Source organism: Buceros rhinoceros, unplaced genomic scaffold, assembly GCF_000710305.1.
Source record: "Buceros rhinoceros silvestris isolate BGI_N320 unplaced genomic scaffold, ASM71030v1 scaffold12092, whole genome shotgun sequence".
Taxonomy (NCBI): Eukaryota; Metazoa; Chordata; class Aves; order Bucerotiformes; family Bucerotidae; genus Buceros; species Buceros rhinoceros.
The window spans coordinates 11,998-31,053 of NW_010399501.1; the positions used below are offsets into that span (position 1 = coordinate 11,998).

At 38.4% G+C, this 19,056-nt stretch overlaps 2 protein-coding genes across 3 annotated transcripts in view; one reads left to right on the forward strand and one right to left on the reverse strand.

Moving 5' to 3' along the window:
• The window catches only part of SNAP23 (synaptosomal-associated protein, 23kDa), a 12,361-nt gene extending 3,195 nt beyond the window's left edge, over positions 1 to 9,166 (forward strand). The window contains exons 3-7 of one of the 2 annotated variants that reach the window (XM_010131504.1): positions 896 to 944; positions 1,450 to 1,567; positions 5,046 to 5,198; positions 5,748 to 5,892; positions 8,434 to 9,166. In XM_010131504.1, the coding sequence (XP_010129806.1) occupies positions 896 to 944; positions 1,450 to 1,567; positions 5,046 to 5,198; positions 5,748 to 5,892; positions 8,434 to 8,499 (531 nt within the window). In that variant the 3' untranslated portion in view covers positions 8,500 to 9,166. The remainder of the gene's footprint in view (positions 1 to 895; positions 945 to 1,449; positions 1,568 to 5,045; positions 5,199 to 5,747; positions 5,893 to 8,433) is intronic. The other variant, XM_010131505.1, reaches the window with a different exon arrangement.
• A 5,523-nt stretch (positions 9,167 to 14,689) lies between these two features.
• On the reverse strand, positions 14,690 to 18,471 carry LRRC57 (leucine rich repeat containing 57). The gene is made up of 5 exons (XM_010131506.1): positions 18,322 to 18,471; positions 16,972 to 17,107; positions 15,945 to 16,213; positions 15,319 to 15,504; positions 14,690 to 14,731 (listed from the first exon to the last, which is right to left on the reverse strand). Exons 1-5 carry the CDS (start codon positions 18,403 to 18,405, stop codon positions 14,690 to 14,692), a joined length of 717 nt encoding a protein of 238 aa, XP_010129808.1. The 5' UTR covers positions 18,406 to 18,471.
• Positions 18,472 to 19,056: the final 585 nt, after the last annotated feature.

Sequence of the window (19,056 nt, forward strand, 5' to 3'; positions counted from 1 at the left end):
ATGCTTGTCAAAGCTAATGCCCAGACTTTTAGTGATGAAGGATTGGGACAATTTACTGTCAGCATGAGAACACTAAAGAATAATGCAATGAGTAGAGATCCTGAAGTGTTTGGTCACTGCTGCTTCAGAGCCTGTACTGACCAGACGGCATCAGGCTGCTGTGACTTGAATCAGCATAGCTGAATGCGTACCTCTTAAACATAAACCTTAAGAACATGTGATGAGCCAACATGATTTCTCCTGGTATCATAGTTTGGTAATTCGCAGAAGCTAAAATAACTCCTACCTACCGTGCTGCCAGTTTACGGAAAAGCATGGGTGTAACTTGCGTGCTAGATTCAAGACCTTGAACCAGCAAAGAGCACAACAAGTACTGTGGTATATTCCTCACTCATGATTTCCTTTGCTTAGTTCTAAAATTATTGATGGGCTATTCTCTTCCTGATCTCTTCTGCTGAATTCCCAAAATTGTTTTGCAGGCTTTGTTTTGCTTTCTTTATTCTGATTTCTAGGACTAAAGGACTTTGCCAGCTCCGTTGAAGGGTATAGGGATAAAGAAATAACTAAATGTCAGTTATCAAAACAATGCACAGCTGGATTTACTTTTTTAGCTTGACACTGTGATAGTTCAATCTGAGTATTACAACAAGATGATAGAATTTATTGTAATGTAAAAAAATCACCAAAAAACCCCACTAATTGAGATGGGGTCACAGGTAAGTTTATCAGTCTGATGTAGGATCCAATTTGAAATGTAGCATAGCTTTACTATGGAGGTTATTCCTAGCAGTTTATTTTGAACTTGGTTGTTTACTGAATTTGCTATAGAGACCTTCTGATTTTGCACTGCTGTATTGAAATCTGGTTTTATATCTACAAATAAATTTTTCTGCAGTCCCAGGATGTTGGCATCAAAACTATCACCATGCTGGACGAACAGGGGGGTGAGTTCTTCCTTCTCTAACACTGGAAATCAACTTTGACTGCAAGAAAAAGGGATTGTCTTTCAAGAGCTGTTGAAACTAAAGGCTTATTAAAGACTACTTATGTGAAAATGAGAGTTGCTATTTGGTTACTCCCATATGTTTGTAGTATTTAAGAGGTTTTAAAGTAGTTGAGAGACCATGTTAGTTACAGTGTCTTCACTACAGGAGTGATTCTCTTCCACCATAGCATGAATGTAACTGTCTGCATTTACTCTAAAGGCAGCAATGGAAGCACTGCTCTATGGATAAGGAAAGTTATTTTCAGTGTAGCAAACAAAACTTATTACTTAATGTCTGTCTTAAAAATAAAAAAAAATCCCAGAAGGCCGGAGACAAAAAGACATTAGTCTTAGTATAGGAATAGAGCTGAAACATGTTAAGTTCCTGCTTGAAAGAAATGTTAATATTCCATCTCCACCTCCCCCCAATCCATGTTTATTCAGATTACTTGTTTTTCTTCCAGAGCAACTAAATCGCATAGAAGAAGGCATGGACCAGATAAATAAGGATATGAGAGAAGCTGAGAAGACACTGACAGAGCTTAACAAGTGTTGTGGGCTCTGTGTCTGTCCTTGTAATAGGTCAGTTAAATTGGTGCTTGGGTCTGAAGTTCTAGAATGTTTCCAATAGCTGCTGTACTGGAAGATGGTCTTTAAAAGAGCTAATTAAAAAATGCGCAATCTCTAGAGAAGCTGACTGTTTTGGTTTGTAGAGGTGCACCTTTTTAAAATTGTAAGGGAGTAGCTAAAGCTTACTTGTATCTAACCATATATTGTGCCCCTTTCACTGTAAGTGTAGCTGCTGTGTAACATCCTGCATAACTGTGCCCTGCTCTCTGTAAAGCTTATTTTGTAGAATAGTATCAGTGCTCATACAGATGAGACAAAATCGGGCTGCAGATAACTATGTGTGTCTGTCTATTAGAACATTGACTCCAAATTTTTTTGAAATTACTTTTGTACTAACTTCAAAGCAAGATAACTTCTGTTTTGGAGAAGGAAAGTAGTACTGGTTCTTTAGGTATTTAAAAAATATTCTTTAAAAACTTCTGTTTTGGAGAAGGAAAGTAGTACTGGTTCTTTAGGTATTTAAAAAATATTCATGCTTTAGGGAGGAAGAATAGGAGAACAGACTCTTGTGTTAAAGCTTTAAACTTTCACTAGTGACTACACAAATTTTTGCAGACCTGCTTCACAGTACCTTTGTATCATCAGTGTTATCGTTACCACACACTAGTCAGTTAAGAGTATTCCAATCTTTTGTATGGCACTTGATTTATACTTCTAAACACGTGAACAGCCTGAAAAAAAATCAGTATCGTAAGGAAAGCAATATTTTTTGAGGTGTGCTAGCTTTACCTTTAAGCAGCAAAGTATCAAATTGATTTGTGTGTATTGGATGTAATCATAGTTCTTCCAATCGAAGGAGAAATTGTTTATTTTGAGAGTGACCACTGAAGCAAACAGTCTGTGTGATTGTTCATTTTCAGCTCTTTAGCATGAGCAAAAACCCCCCTTATTCTGCTCCCTGAGAGGCAGCAGAAATTTAGGTAAACATTCCTTAGAGTAGCTAAGTCTGATTATCCAACAGAATAATGCTTTCAAGATCACTTAGGGTATCTAAGGCTGAAATACTTAGAGCTTTAGATTCTTGGAGCTGTGTGCCTTGAAAAGGCAGATAGTTCTGTCCTGACCTCTGGATAGGTGTGCTTACGGATTTCTATTTTGGCAAGCTGATGGACTTTGAGCATTTTGACACACTCGGTCTCTGTTTTCTGTATTTGGCAGTCCTGTTCACCAAAGCTAAGTAGCTTATTGACACTGAGCAAGCTCAGAATTTGTGAATGCTTGCGGTACTCCAAATACAGATAACAGTAAAAGATGAGTTGTGTACCAAAATAGTAAACGTTCAGAAAAGAAGTGGGCAATGAGGAAGAAACTGTGAATGCTTTTCAGAGATTTACTGGTGCATGATTTTTTTCTGTCAATGTCAGAGTTATTTGTCAACCAGTTATGTCCAAAGTTTTTCATTTTTTTTATAAAGCGTGAAGCCAAGTCAGAACACTTGCTGAATTAAATCCTGCTTTTCTCAATTCTCCTAGGCTTACATGATTTACAAAAGCTTTGTGAAAACACAAAATACTGGCAGTACTCTAATATAATCTGTGTACTAATAACAATTTACCTGTTTGCTGGTCTTTACTATTTTCTTCTCCGTTTTCTCCTAACACTGACGCTTGCTTTCTAAAACTGAAGACTAGGATAAGAAGCTGTACTCACCTAACTGGTGAAAGCGGATTTTAGGACAAGGTCAGTCTTGTTAGTGCCGATGTACATTAACCAGCTGTCTGAGGTGATGCTTTTATTGGATTTGTGCTTGTGTGTGCATGATGTCTGCATGCAGGTCTCCTTGTGACTGATGTGTTGTAATACTGGGGTGAATAGAAAATGTCGATTACGGTAGAGTATTAGCTGTGGATTTGTTGAACAACCGCTTGAGCCCTTGCTGGTTGGACAGGTTGTATAAATTGCCTTACTCTCACAAATGAAACATGAGAAAAGTGAATGTGTAGTAATTTGAAGAACGGCTCTTAAAATCAGGTGGTGAGAAGCTTTATTCTTAACTGTGCTGATTAGAACTAAGCAACAATTGTTTCTAGCCATTTACTTCAGATGTACAAGTAGTTTTCAGGTCACTTGATTTTCAGTTAATAAATTTCTCAGTTACCGCTGGCACCTAAGACTTTGCTAATCCAGAAGCCAAGCATACAAAGCTTTCACGCCATCGTGGCTTTGAGTGAGATTAAAATATAATGCTCAATATAGGTGCAGTAAATATTGAGATTTTTTTAAGCCTGTGTATGCACAAGGAGCTAAAATTGACTCGTTCAGATTTCTTCAGAATTCTGCTGGGTGCAGCAGTTCTGTTACGAACTGAGGAGTTACTCCATTTCTTCCCTGTGATCTATTCATACTAGATTACTTTTCACACAATCTGACCTATGAAATACAATTTCCCATTTCGATTACATAAATGCCGGAAGAATGAGGGCAATATTTCTTCATTACAGCTAAGTTCACACCTCTTCAAACGTGAAACATCTGGGCTAGTGAAAGGCACTATGGATACAGGAACTGATTACCTGTAATTAAAAAGTTAGATGTGCAGAAAGACACTACAGATTTCCCCTCAGACTTTTAAAGAAGCAGAAATGTGGCAAGGGAGTCTGGATTATTTAGCTAAAACCTGAAAATACTAGTGAACAGGGTGAACCTGAGAATATTCTCCAAATATGTTGTTTAGGATTCATGAGAACTGACCCCAATTTAGATCAGTTGGTTTTCTCTTATATTTTCTTCCCCTTTTGCTCTGGTGGATCTGTGATTCTTGAGATTGCTTTATGTCCATGTACTTTCTTTAATTTTTTTCTTTTCTGAATTATCTGGTAAAAGTGAAATGGTAAGTTCGTTTGTCGTTTTAATGGCGTTACTTCAATTGAACTGCAGAATGAAGGAGCTATTTAAGCATGATTACTGTTATTTCAGAATCAAAGTTAACCTGAGAATCATTAACTTTAAAAGGAAAGACTTGGTAATAGAAAATGTTTGACAAAAAAAGTAGAGATTAATGGCTTTCTTGCATAGTGTTGCCATTTGTGTTTGAAGGAGTTTTTCTTTCATCCCCATTTCTTCCCTGGAAAGGAAGTAATACTGACTCTAGATTAACCCCTGTTGTAAATGCAACTTTATCTTATGACAGTGTAAGCTTTCCTGTTAGTGTCATAAGCTTCCCCTTTTCTGGTAAAGTATATTACTTTGAGGAAACTACTGTGCTTGTATAAAGCTTAAGACCAAATTAATCGCTGTCCCTGGAGTGACTGAGTTGTTTGTACTATCCCAGTATAAGAAATTGTATTGGGTAGACAAGGCTTTGTCTATTCAAAATCTAATCTCTTTCAGGCACAAGACAAATGTTTCTGAAAATCCTAAATTACACAGAACTTTGGTCAGGAAGCCATATTTCTGATGTAGTAGTTCAGATTTTTTTTTTTTTGAGTAGGACAAAGAACTTTGAGGCTAGCAAGGCATACAGAGCAACCTGGGGAGATGGAACAGAGAACTCCGCAGACCATGTGATATCCATGCAGCCAAGACGGATTAATCAGCAGCAGCCTCAGACTTCTAGAGGACCAAGTGGCGGCTATATTACAAGGTTTACATCTTCATTTTCTCAATCTGAAGTGCAGAAATCCTAAGTTACCAGTTGTCAGCTTCTTTCACGTGCATTTTAGGTGCAGCTGCTAGACACTAAGGTTTTTTGCTGTGGCTTGAAGGAATTGCTGCCGCTTGGAGAGGAAATGGCAGACTCCTGTTTTAGTATTGTAGAGCTCATTGTACACTTTCATATTTCTTTCATCAGGGTGGTATTAGTCTGTTTCTGAATGATGGAACTATAGAGCTTTGGGCTTAGCTATTGAGGGTTTGTAAAAAATATCAAGGGCTCTTACTGTCAAAGTATATTTGAGACAAACCTGTGTCTTAAACTTCTTCTGGTAGCTGTTGTTTTAAATTCTAAGGCTATTTGTATAATAGTGACTAGCTTAGAACCTTTGGTGGGCTACTTGCTTGGAATACATGGGGTTTCAAAGGCTTGGGGGTATTGCCTGTCAGATAAACGTGCAGCAATTTCTGTCAAAGTAAACTTAAAGTAGAAAAAGCAAGTTCTTGATTCTTGGAGACATTGTCTTAATTATTTGAACAGGGTAACAAATGATGCCAGAGAAGATGAAATGGATGAAAATCTTGCTCAAGTGGGAAACATTCTTGGCAATTTGAAAAACATGGCTTTGGATATGGGCAATGAGATCGATGCCCAGAATAAACAAATAGACCGGATAAATGTAAAGGTAAGTGTCAAAGGGGTTCTCCGCTTTCAGCCTAAAGGTCGTTACTGAGAAGTTACAAGGAACGGGCTCACTGTCCTATCTACCTGTATTTCCAGTAATATGCTTTAAGATTATACTATCTTATAGGTTGCAGTGATTTGAATGAGATACATCTTGGTGTTTGGGTACGTAGCCAAAAGTTCAAATGCTTTGGTGTGTCAGGAAACCGAAAAATATACAGCACAGGTCACAGCTTACTCTGAAAACAACAAAACTTGATTGGATCAAAAGGGCAAACATTTACTACAGGTATAACTGGGTGGTTGTTGCTTGCAGGCAATCTTGTATGTGGTAGGGGAATAGGTTATTTCTTAGCAATAGCAAGATTCTTCTGGAATTCACATCGCTGAATGAAAAATAAAGCTGAGGAAATTCATTGCCCTAATTCTTCTGGACAGGTTAATATTTGGGTTGGGGACACTCTGGAATAATAGGTTTTGTAGGTGCACAGGGACATGGTCTGCCCTTATCTGCGTATGAAGTTAATCATAACCACTAACATCTTTTTTTATTTTTTAAATTTTATTGCTTTAACGATTAACTTCCCAAATCAGATGAATCATAAATATGCTGGGGGTGGGGGAGGTTCTTACAGAGGGAAATTTCAAGGAAGTTAGTTGTATTTCAGAAATCCCCAAATTTTGAAATGAATAGAAATTCTTTTACAGGCTAAAGAAATGAAAGCTCTGACAGCATATATTAAAGATTTTTGAAAAGCAGAAATGAACACCAGTTGCCGTAAAATTATAGAATTAAGACAAAATGGGAAGTTAGATATCCCTGAAATGCCCAGTAGGGTTAAAAGGAAGAATGGAATTTTCTGAAATAAACAGAGCTAGTGTGACGTAAATGTTGGTTGTACATGTGTCAGCATCTAAACTGCGTCTAGTAATTTAGTGGTTGTGATATTAAGGCAAATTAACGTGATCTTATGGAGGATGTCTTAATTTTCTTGCACTGTTCCCTGAAACTGCAGATTTGAGGTGGTTATCACGTAAAAAGTCAGACTTTTAAGGAACACTAGAAAATGTAATTGGAGTTTAAAATGAGGTGTGAAATTCTTGTAGCTTAAGTGGACTGAAAATTGCCTGGTCAAATTAACTGCAAGTGGGAATTACTGTTTTTAATAGTAGTGTTTCTGATAGTTTCAAGCACTGTTTTGGCCTGATGCTGTTTCATTTAATGGTCTGAATAAATCTTGCTGATAGTCTTACTAACTATTAAAATGTGCTATAAACAAGTTAAATTGCTTTACAAAACAGCAGTAAAAATTACAGTGGAATTCCTGGCTTTGAGACTGGCAACCTGTCTCAGGATATGTAATCTAATACTTTTCTGCTGGTAATTGTTTTTTAAATCTAGTGAGCAGTGTAGAAACCAAATCAAAATGTTGAGGGTAAATCTCCAAATGACAGTATCACATAAAGAAAAAAAGCAGTATTAAGCTTAACTTCAGCACAGAGTTGATGCTTTTGCTTTTATTTTAAAAAATGAAAAATTCCAACTCATTTGAGAAATACATAGGTTTGATTTGTCGACTTTTGGCAGGCTGCAGTGTGACGCAGGACTGCTGGTCTGAAAAACCCCTAAAGAAGCTTATGTTACTGGCTTTCTTAGAAGATCTAGTAGCTAGATGAATGCATTTCCAAAGTGGTGTTAAGAGATTAGATTCTTTTCTGCAGTAGATTCCTGCCCTTCCCCAACCTTCGACCCAAAGGGCAGGAAGGCAGGAAGGGCTCGAAGTGCCAGTGTCCTCTTCCAGCCCACTGCAGCATGAAGGTGTGAAATGGCTAATACTTGGCCCGGGTAGAGCTTCTCAGTTGTTCCCCTCCTCGCGGTGAGGGCAGGGGGTAGTTCTGTGCTTATTACCCTTCTGCTCATTTGTCCCTGCAGGCGGGATAGTGAGGGAATTATTTCAAAGCTCCTTACCATACTTTCAGTAAAATGTTGACACTTGTTCAGCAGAGATGCTGTGGCTGACTTGTGATGCTTTACAATTATTATAAAGTGCTCTTCTTACAGATACTGTACTGTTGTGACACTAGGACACTAGAGGGTGTGTGGATGAAAGCCAGGAATTTGCACTAAGCAAAATAATTCTGATTTTATGCCTATAGGTCTCTTTCAGTTTTCACTATTACTTCTAGTCCATAGTAACGAAGCTGCTCTGTAGAGCTCCTTAAGGTGTCTGTACGCTTAGAGGAAATATTTGTCCCTTTCTTTTGTTAATATTCTTCCTGACTTGCTGAGGCAAGCCCTTATGTTTTAAGGATCAGCTGAAGACTGAAAACTGGTTTTCCTGATTCTTGCTGCCAAAATTGACAGCATATGCTGGTTACAGGGGATGGGGAGGGGGGAGGGGAATTCCTTCCATCTTACTGAAATTCCTTCCCTTCTGTCTACCACCATAGTAACACCCTGCAATTCAGAAGATCATGTCAGTTTGAACTTTTGAATTGTTTTGTGTGAAGTTTGCAAATGACCTATGAATTTTTCTTTCAGGCTGATACAAACAGGGAACGCATTGAACAAGCCAATGTCAGAGCCAAGAAATTAATTGAGAACTGAAGCCTGCTGTCACTGTTCAATGACTCTGTCTCTCCAGCTGCAAGCCACCATATTCACAGATCTGTGAAACTTCTATTCTGAAATAAGAGGGGCTGGGAAAAATGAAGCAGTACCCTTCCTTACAGGGATTCATTTTCTTTTTTATTGCTTCATGTGTAAATGTGGCATTGATGGCAAGAAAGAAGCCAGCATAATTTCCTCCTACCCATCTGCCTTCACTTTCTTTAAACTGCTCAGGGCTAAAAGTGGGCTTTGAGAATCTCCCTGCATGTTTTATTTCCCCTCCTAGTCTTTTCTTTTTTCCTTGCACCCAAAATTCAGTCCTTTGAAGTTGAACAAGCAGGGTAACCTGAATTCACAGTTGTGGAAAGTTGGAGAGGGCACTTTGCACTGTTTGAAATACCTCATGAGTTGAGTGTCTTCACTAAAAGAGGGACTTGGTGAATATTGTCTGCCTTGTATCTCTAGCAGGCTGTCCATCGTTTTAGAATCCAAACCACGTGCTTGGTTTGAGTTTGTGGATTACAGAGTTGAAGAGGCCCATTACTTACTACTTATGGGTTGAGGGGTTTAAAACACTTCTTAACTACACAAACTTTAATGTAGAAGTGACTGGAGGGATATAGAGGTTTCCTTTCTTTACTGTCAATTGACTTCAGTTTGGAGGCCATGATTGGGAAATCACGCTGCATTGTTCTGATGTTACTTGTCGTGTGTATATAAACCTGATCTAAACCCCGTGCACATGAGTAGAAGAAGATAAAACCATTTCCCAGAAGTATTTATTTGATGGAAAATTCTATGGCCCTCATACAAAAGTGAACATTTAAGTGTCTGATGCTCCTTAACTGGAAGAAACCAAGTAGAAAAGCGTGCAGTGTTCTTGCACCCCACACCAGATTCCATTCTGCCAGCTTTCACTAGAGTTCAGACTATGCCTTTCTCCAGTGCAAAATAATGACTGAGACCTGGTGCAGAGTTTGCTCTCAGCAGTGACTTTGGGGAAACTTCTTACACCTGCCAAAACCAGCAGCTTACTATGAAACGTATGTCACAGGTCTGGAGGAAGCAGTACCTATATAAGAACTGTATGCTAGTTCTAAATAAACTAGTTCTGAATAGATTCCTGACTGGTTTGTTATTACAGATTCTGGGACTGGCAACTGGAAATATTACACATCCAGGCTGCTTTTGACTAAAATATTCTGTTGCAGAATAGGGGAGTTTCTGACCAGGTGAGGTAAATCTCTCTTCCTATGAACAAGAAAAACATTTTGGTTTTCCTGTTAGGTAATCAGGTGTATTCCCAGAATTTTCTTGAATTTTTTTTCCAAGTAAATTCCAAGGGACCTGTATAATTTTAACTCTTCCCAGCAATATAATATGCCTGCTTTAAAGGTGAAAATGATGCTTTGGACTAACTTGTGATGCTCAGCACTGGATGGCAAAAATCTTCAAACCAAATCTACTGGAGGAATAATTAAAACTAATAGCATTATGGGGTGTTTTTTGGGAAGGACAGTCCACAAGTATCCTGTAGCAATTAATAATTAACCCCAGGGCTAGAGATGACACTAATCTGCTGAAATGTAAGACAAACAGCATTAAGTGTTTTGTTTTCTTTTTAGTAGAAATACAGTCAGTATTATTGGTACATTCTCAGTTCACTCCCAGGACAATTTGATACTTAAAGAAAACAAAACACAGAAAACTGACCAAAGGATGGAGCTGCTGCACGTAATCGATAGGCCAGTGGTAGACTGTCTTATGTGAATAAGGTCATTTTTAGGAGACCGAATACTCAGTAGTGTGTGTTGGCTTCTGCGTGGCTTCCAGTAATTACTGGAAAGCTGGTGAATTCTAAAAGCTCTATCTACCCCATCTGCAAATGAAGATTACACGCTTAAAAACACAAGTAGCAAAGAAGTACTTTTAAGAACACTGCACAGTAAATTTCTAACAACCACTTGCATGGGAAACCATAGGGGATTTGTATGCTTATTTTTTTCTTCTTAAAAAGTTCAGGTGAACTGAATGAGAGTTTGCTGCTGGTTGTGAAAGCAAAGTATACATCATTTACTTGTGATTTGTCTCCTGGAACAGAAGACTAAGTGGTTACCTTATTCTGCTTACGACAGTGCGAACTTGCTCTGTAGCATCTGGACAGTCCAGACATGGGAAGGTTTTTCTCCCTTGCCATTACAAGGCCCTGTTCTTGACTCGCTGAGCCCTAACAACAAAGAGTGTTTTGGCTGAGAGAATCCAGTGATTGATATATCAAATTTGCAACATCCTGATGAATACCACACGAGGAAATAATTTCTGAGACTCTAAGCTTGAGTATAAGTGGAGCATCTACTATTTTCTGATGAAGCGAGAGCCAAATCTGCCTTTATGTCAGTGAATAGAGTCTGCTTTCGGAATTGCCTTACTGTTGTCTGTAGAATAGATGCTTAATTTCCGTATCTGTGGAATGAAATCAACAACTTGTACATCTTTGTATTTCTGTATGCTATTAAGAATGAAGGTTTACAGCATCTGCTTTTGATTGTTAAACTATATATTGTGCACAAAAAATACATACTTTTATAACTGAATGTGTTTTACAAACTCTTTTCTCTTAGAAATGTCTTTTTAGTTTCCTGACCTTAATAACCTTGGCAGAATAGTGGCTACTATGCAACTAGGAAGTTCCCCTTCTGTTTTTATTTTGCAGAGATCCTAACGCTAACAAGGGAATGGGTGTGGTTGGGAAGAGAGGAATTGTGATCTTGTTTTAAATGCTCTAGTTTTCATCCCTGCATAATCAACATCACCTAACTTCAGACTATGAAATGTGTCCATCTCTTCTTTGAAAGACTCTGATTTGACATGGGACTGTTCTTCAAGATGATATAAAGGAACTAAGTAAAGTAACTTGAATTTTCCAGTACAGTCCAGGTAACAGATGCCTAGCAAATACCTAGTCCAGGAGGTGAAATCCAGTGATTTAACCGACTGCCACTGCCATTTCTCTTGTGAGGCATACTAAAGCCTCACCTTCCCAGAATGGTTTGAGGAGAGGAGAGGAGGTTTTAGGTTTAGGGGAGGGAAATAAAGACCTGAGGTGCCTTGCAGCACTTTCGAGCTGCAAGAGAGAAGAGCCTATCTGGGAATGGCTTGGAAGAAGTACTTCTCATATTTCTACTAGTAACTAGGAAAAAAATTAGGGACAGCCTCCATATGTAACTATTCTGAGTATGCAGCACATGTCACATGGGTATGTTTAAATGACAACTTGTAAATATAAGCTAGCCTACTCCTTGATGAAAGCTGAATTAAGCCTCTTAACACAAGGGTAGCTATGGCACGAACTGCAGCACGTAGTGCTTGTGCAGCACCTTGCAAACCTTCCTCTGAAGACCATGCAGTGAAACAATCTGCTGTTTACACAATGCAGGGGCTTGCAGTTGCTAGCTGACCTTTGCTGCAATGGGCTATCTAATGTTGATTGAACAGATGGATGAAAAGAGTATCTTACTGCAATGGAAAACTGGAAAGCAAGTGATACAGGCATGAGAGAAAGTATATGAATGTTTTTTATTTAACTAGGGTAACATTTTCTACCTCAATTCCTAAAAAGCTGTAGATGTGATTGTGCAAGGTAATAACATTGTTTCATAGTGTCATCTGTAGTGTGGAGGTGGTGAGAAGGGGAAACTGAGAAATTTCCACTACAGAACTACTACTAATAGGTCACATACAGTGCTGAAAAGGACAGAACAGTGTGACTAAGTGACTTAGCTCTCAGCAATAAGTAACTGTGAGTAAAACATGTGAGCGTACCAGCCAGCCTTTTCTCTTTAAACAACAGTCTTCCTCTTTAAAAAATAGTCTTCCTCTTCTGAAACAAATTTGGTTAATCCAGGAGTAATTCAGCACCACTCAAGATTTTGCATGGTGTTTTCTGCCTGTTGCTTTACAACATTTTTGATAGCTTTCATAACTCCAAGGAGCCTAATACTGAGTAATGGAAAGGTTTCTAAATGTGCTAGTAATCACGTAAGAGAAATGTTGACTTACTGCCTTTTGAAGTATTTGAGAAAGGAAGAATTTTTTATAGCAATGCTCATTGCATCAATTTTAAATGTTTTAATCTAGCATCTCTTCTTGCACATATCTGAATAGATCAAAGAATCCTGTTTGGGGAAAAAAAAAGCCAAAAGAACCCCCCCAAAAAAACCATCCTAGCACAACACTGACAAGTACCTACATACTGATGATAGAACACTCCTTTGTAGTTGTCAAAGTGGGTGAATGCAATGGGGGAATCTGCTAGCTGTAGGGCTTTGTTCTGTTGATGTCTTGTGCCTGGCAAATCTCTAGGGGGGAAAAAAAAGGTTGTACTTCAAATGGGATTTGGGCATCAAGTGGAAGGAGCTAATATTCAAAACAGCCTGGGGCTTTAAACTATTCACTGCTGGGTCTGCATGTCCTAATCTGTTCTACTATTACTATGTTCAATCTGTTAGTATGAAGCAGAATTAGATTTCTGACTATACACAGCCTTGCACTGTGGTAACAGAGGTTGTGTTCTTAAAGCACTTTCCTATTTGTCTTGCAAAACGAAGTAGCCTCATCAACATTGTTTGCTGTCAGCTGCTGCTTACAGGAAGCTACCCGTTTTTTAATAAACTAACACCTGGAATGGCAGTTCTTAAGTGAAGCAGGTTCCCTGTTCAATGATGGATCACATCCTTCAGATAAGGAGCTAATGTTCCCTAAAACACTCCTACAACAGATACTACTATGTAAGGATTGAAGTAAGACAGCAGCAGGGTCAGGGAACTAGACAGCTCTTCTGAGCATCTTACAAAAGAAACACTTACTGCTAATCTGAATTATAGTTGTTATGTTGAGGAAAAAGATTGGCATAGAGGTCACTTCCTTTTTAACTGCAGATGGTGTAAGATGCTGAATGCACTTAATGATTACACCAGCAACTTTAAGGGATTTGTTGTCCAACAAATGTGTTTCTTTTATGAGATGCTCAGAAGAGGTACCTAGTTCCCTGCCCCTGCTGCTGTCTTACATTAACTGCTACATGAGAAAGCTTTAGTAGTTAATGTAAGACGGTCTCATTAGGAATAGATGCATCCATGCTTCTCTTGCCAAGGAGTGTGCTTGCTACACCTCCTACGGCGCTGTTTTGAGCACGCAGCACATACTGACGGAACTGTTACCAGAGTGCTGACAGTCTCAGCAGTTGAAGTACAGCTGTTACCAGATGGAACCAAGTATCTAAGTGACAGCTTAGTACTACTTGTTAAAGCACTTACACCAAATGAACTGATTTTAAAAACATTATTTACTAAAATAAACAAGTACATTTTCCTTTTCAGTATAACTTACATAATGGCATACATTTTTAGCTCTTTCTAGATGTTTTTGGTAATAAGGCAGCAGCAGTAGTCTGATGGCTAAAACTTTCAGCATTGCTCTGTACACAAGTCAGTGCAAGGATATATTTTCCAACAATATACATTTTTACAGAATATATTGAAGATGAACTTCATTCTTATTTGATGCAGCTCAAGCAGCTGTGAACTGCAGAGAAATTCTTGCTAATAGGAAAAGAAAGCCCATACTGTAAAATATGAATGAAGGATGCTCAAACCATGATGTTTACTGGAAGCAGTTAATAAAACAGCCACAACTATTTGTGCTGCATAAAAAACTTACACAGGTTATGAACTAAAACCTCATCTGTAAAAGTTCTCTGTAGAATAGTGCTTACTGCAAGACATACAGCATTTCAGATGTGCTTTGGTAGAACTTCCATGAGCTACCATGGAAAAATGTTTCCAGAAGAAATAATCCTCTTACAAACCAAAAGCCCGCTTCCTGACAAAAGGGACCTGGCAACTTTTGAAACGCTCATTGCCTTTCTCTGTGGAAAAAAATAAGCCTGACAAAGGATAACATGCATTGTGTTAAAAGCTATAGTGGCATGAAAATCAGCACTGGCCCCTGGGCAGGTTCATCAGTTCAATACCCATGTTCTCTAGTTCAAGTTTATTCAGCGTGGCCTTATCAGACTCTGGAGGAGGAGTACTCTGATCATCGCCTTCATTAGTCTTGGTTTAAGTCAGTGAAGCATGTGCTTCAGTCACTAGCTCTTCTTAAGGGGAATACGTGGTCAGAATAACGATCACGCAAACTTCTTCTTTGTAGCTGTAAATCGTTCCATGTACTACAAAGACAAAAAAGATCTAAGATTCAGAAATTAATACAAGATCATTACTAATGAAAGCAGCCAAGCTTCTGCTCTGACTCAAAAGCACTCTGCATCTAAAGCATGTTTTCATTTCCCAGATACAACCATTAGATCTTTAATTTCAAACAAAAAAAAAACCACAAAAATTTTTGCCAGTTGCTATAATTAATGTTCTACAAAGAAAGCCCTCAGAGTGCTAAACAGTCAAATTTCAAGTGTTACAGACGAACTAACATCAAACACCTAAGAACGCTGCATAACAGGAAGCATCCTTGGGTTTCTGTGCCATCACAGTGAAGACAGACACCTGTCATCATTAGCCACCCTTCAGAAGATGCTGATGAAAGAACACTGATCCTGAATCCTATGGAAAGTTAATCTTCGAAGAACTCTTGAAATTCTTTTCAGAGGTTAGTTAGGAATCCAGTACCAGTGACAATACCAATAAACTGTGCTTTTATTCACTACCATAAAGGCTTAGTATTCTGGGGAGGTACTGGCTAAGGAATTCACCAGAAGTGAAGTTATTAAAAATAAGACCAAAAAACAGAAAAGACACAAACCTTATCATAACCTTCCAGTTCCCTGAGTTTCTTGATTTCAAAGAGGTTGCCTTCTACTGCAAGCAGCGAGATCTGGGAATCACTGAGGATACTCTGAGGAAGCATGCTGAGTTCTAGACAGTTTTCTTCTAAACGCAAGACTTTGAGGCGTGGACAGTGGGAGATCTGCACTGAGATCTGGGAAATCTGGTAGAAATAAAAAAAAAAATCAAAGAGAAATGTTAGTGATTTGTTTCAGACTAATGGAACAATTACCATGTTGTAAATATAAACTACATTAACAATAACTACTTAACAACAATGTGTAAGCAACAATAACAGTGATCAAAAATCCAAGTAACTTTTTTTATTCCATGATGACAGGCAACCTACACATTTATCAGATTCCTACTCAAGAACCGTTCAAATAATTTTCTGTACAACATAATTCAGGGTTTGTTAGTCAAATCAGGCAGTTGGATGTATCAATACATAAATTCTAGTTATGACCCCTCGTTTCTGTTGTCCCCAGACATCTTTTACCTAAAAATTTTTTTATAGTCTCAGCTTATGTTCTGTGAATGTAAAGAATGTAAAGGTAAACCACGTCCTAAATCTTCACGTTCATAATATGTCAGTTACCAGACCTGATTCTGATTCAAATTGAGTTCAATAGCCTGCAATTCTCCCACAGTGTCGGGCACGTTTTGGATCTGGTTTTTGGAAAGATCTACCACATCCAAGTGACGAAGACCACAAAGTTGCGTAGGCACAGTCCGAAGCTGGTTTCCAGAAAGGCTGAGGGTTTTGAGAGCTGAAAGTTGTCCAAATGCAGCTGGTAGCTGCCTCAAGTGATTGCCATTCAAGTGTAGTGTTTCCAGTTTTTTCAGTTTACACAGTTCCTCGGGCAAAGCAGCTGGAAATGACAGAACAAAGAGATGACCTGAACAAAGAGCATTAAATAGTCATACCCACTTAATTCCGATAAGCTTCTGCATAAAAAATGGTGCTGTGTAAGAGCAATTTCTCACAGGATTTCTCTCCATTTTCCAATGAAGGCTCAGATCCCTGCACAGAGATGTAAGTCCAGTGATGACAGATGCTTTTTAACCATCTTCCTCATTCTACCCACACACATGTACAACCTGCAGCACTCTTGAGTTGCACGATATAGTCAAAGGTTTGTAAATGAATTTGTTTTTCAAAAAAGCAGATAATACAATTAATTTATAAAAAAGTTAGTTTCTTCACCTCATCCTAATTTTTCCACAAAGTCAGACATTCCAACAGAAACTGCAACAAGCACTAAATGGCTAGCAGCATTTTCTACAGATGACAGAAGCACAGAATACTTTTGGTTGGAAGAGATCTTTAAGATCATCTTCATTACCTGTTAAAACTTCAGCTCACACAATTCACAGCACAGAAACGTTATGGCTTTAAGTACTTACATATCAGTATAAAACTGATTATACAACTAACTTGGCAACTAGTATTTAAGAAATTAGGGGGTTGAGGGTTTTTTTCCTGTATATGAGTTCCAAAGATTTCAGTTTAGGTGTCTAAACTCCCCATATACAACTTGTGAGAGTTAAATCATTAAATTTAGTTTCTCATCAGAGAAGTCAGGTTATTATTTTAAAAATCTGTGGAGACATTAATTAGCAGGCATACTCAGTTTGTTGTGGTTTAGAACAAGGCTCTTCAAAAAGGAAAATTTTCCAATGAGTGGTGGCAAGAGCTCTATTTTGTTGTTTGACAAGTCTATTGTCCTTAAGTTGCTTGTTAGCTTCTGCAGATCTTCAGGAAACTATGAGAGAGAAAAAATATACAACATTTAAATAGTTGACATAACTTAAAATGTTCAAGAAACGCAGCTTAAATTTTTAATTGATATTTGTATCACTATTACATACTGTCATATCCATACCATAATATCCAATCAATCACCACAGTATGCAGTTAAGTTGGCAAATTTGCTTAATACATATTTTTTAAAATATTTTTTCATCTGAGGAAGTGCAAAGGGATATAAAGGAGACAGTCTAACATCTAGGAAGAGTAGTTTTTAATCCAAGCAATTTAAATTCAAAAGAGAGAAGGAAGTATACCATGACATGAGCTCGTTTATGTTTTAGTCCTCTTGTGCTTCTCTTAAACATGCCTGCAATTTAAAAACATTCTACAGCTAATTAACAACTCTATATTGTAGCTGGAAAAATTTTCTCTTGCTTTCCCTTTTAAACAATAACGTAAACAATTTTCCTTATTCTTATTTACATCCCATACCACTTTAATCTGCACTTGGCACTGAGCTGAAAAAAAAGAAAAGCCTGTCAATCACTGTCAGTGAGTCCTGGTCAACAGGTCAGTGGTTTTGATTCTCCACTCATTTGGCAAAGGAAAAGAGAGAAGTTATGATAGTGGAAGAAGATACTTTAGAAAAGTCTTGAAAAATTAGTGCAATATAGTTGGTTTTTTTTTTTTTGCTATCCTGTGAATTGTTACTCGATTTAGGTTCCAGGACATTCTGTGTTTTTCTGCAGAAGAGCCAAAGTCAACACAATTTGCAATACAATAAACTTCAAGATGCTTGCAGCCCGGTGCACAGCCTGTACAGGCTCACATTTCATAGAAGTACGATTAAATACAGCCTAAGTATCTCAGTGTGACAACCCATGGAGTATTTTTCCAGGTAACAATATGGTTATAAAACGTACATTCTTCCCCTCATGGTTACAGACCTTTTTTTAAAAAGCACAACATCATAACTAGTACTTCTTGAACATACATGCACTCTAAAGCCTAAGCTCACACGCAGACAAGTTCCCTGACGGATAAATCCTCAATCAGAAGACAGAGCAAGCAAAAATCTGCTCTGCAAAAAAGTAAAAAAAACCCTTGATATAATATCCATCACTATCTTTGAGAAATACATGTAGGCAGCGCATTATGACAATGAGACGGGAATTTCTCTCCAAAAGCATCGGCCACGCACACACCTTTCCCCTACAGTTCCATTACCTCTGTAAGTCCCTTTCCCGTTAGCTGAAACACACCGGTTTTCTGTGCTGTCTCCAGGTGGGCTTTTAAAGCGCTGTTTCCCATCCTAACAGTCTCTGTCAAGCGTACAGAGTCCGAGCGAGAGTCTCAGCCAGCTTCTCTGTTACTCTGCACTACTGAATTGCAATCTGAAGTCTCTGTGATAAAGCAAATGTAAAAAGTCATTTTATATGTGCTGTCCTCAACACTACAAGCATTTCAAGATACTGAACCATTTCACTGCTGCATTTTCAATCTTTACTAAAACCCAGAATTTCCAAGACTTACGTAGGTTAAGGTGCCTTCATTATAGCACTTTGAATATTGAAATGATGCCACCAGTACAGTTAAAATTAAGTGCAAAAATTGCATACTTTCCACATTTCGCCTCTTTCGGGGCCCAGTAGTTTAAAGAGATTCTCCGCGGAGACTGGCTGCGAGCCTCGCGGCATTCACCAGCACTGACCTGCTGTCAATGCTACAGTTTTATTTGCTTTTTTGGAAACATCCGTTTCATTTAAAGTCTTGACTCCTTTGCGGGGACTCTAGATGCAGACACACGACGCCCCTCTCATATCTGCAGCACGTTTAATCCCCAGGACAAAGTACACCGGGATACAGGCTGAAGGATTAGTGTCAGGTTTGTCGCCAGGAAGGGGGGAATAAAGCCTCCTACTGCACGCAGACCGCGGGGACCAGGAGCCTGGGAGAAGCAGC

Bases quoted from the DNA above. Each gene is read 5' to 3' on its own strand.
- LRRC57 (XM_010131506.1), bottom strand. From the start codon at position 18,405: ATGGGAAACAGCGCTTTAAAAGCCCACCTGGAGACAGCACAGAAAACC. The intron at 16,214-16,971 runs GTATGCCTGCTA...TGTCATTTCCAG, and splicing joins TCTAAACCACAACAAACTGA to CTGCTTTGCCCGAGGAACTG. The intron at 15,505-15,944 runs GTCTGGTAACTG...TATTTCTACCAG, and splicing joins TCAATTTGAATCAGAATCAG to ATTTCCCAGATCTCAGTGCA.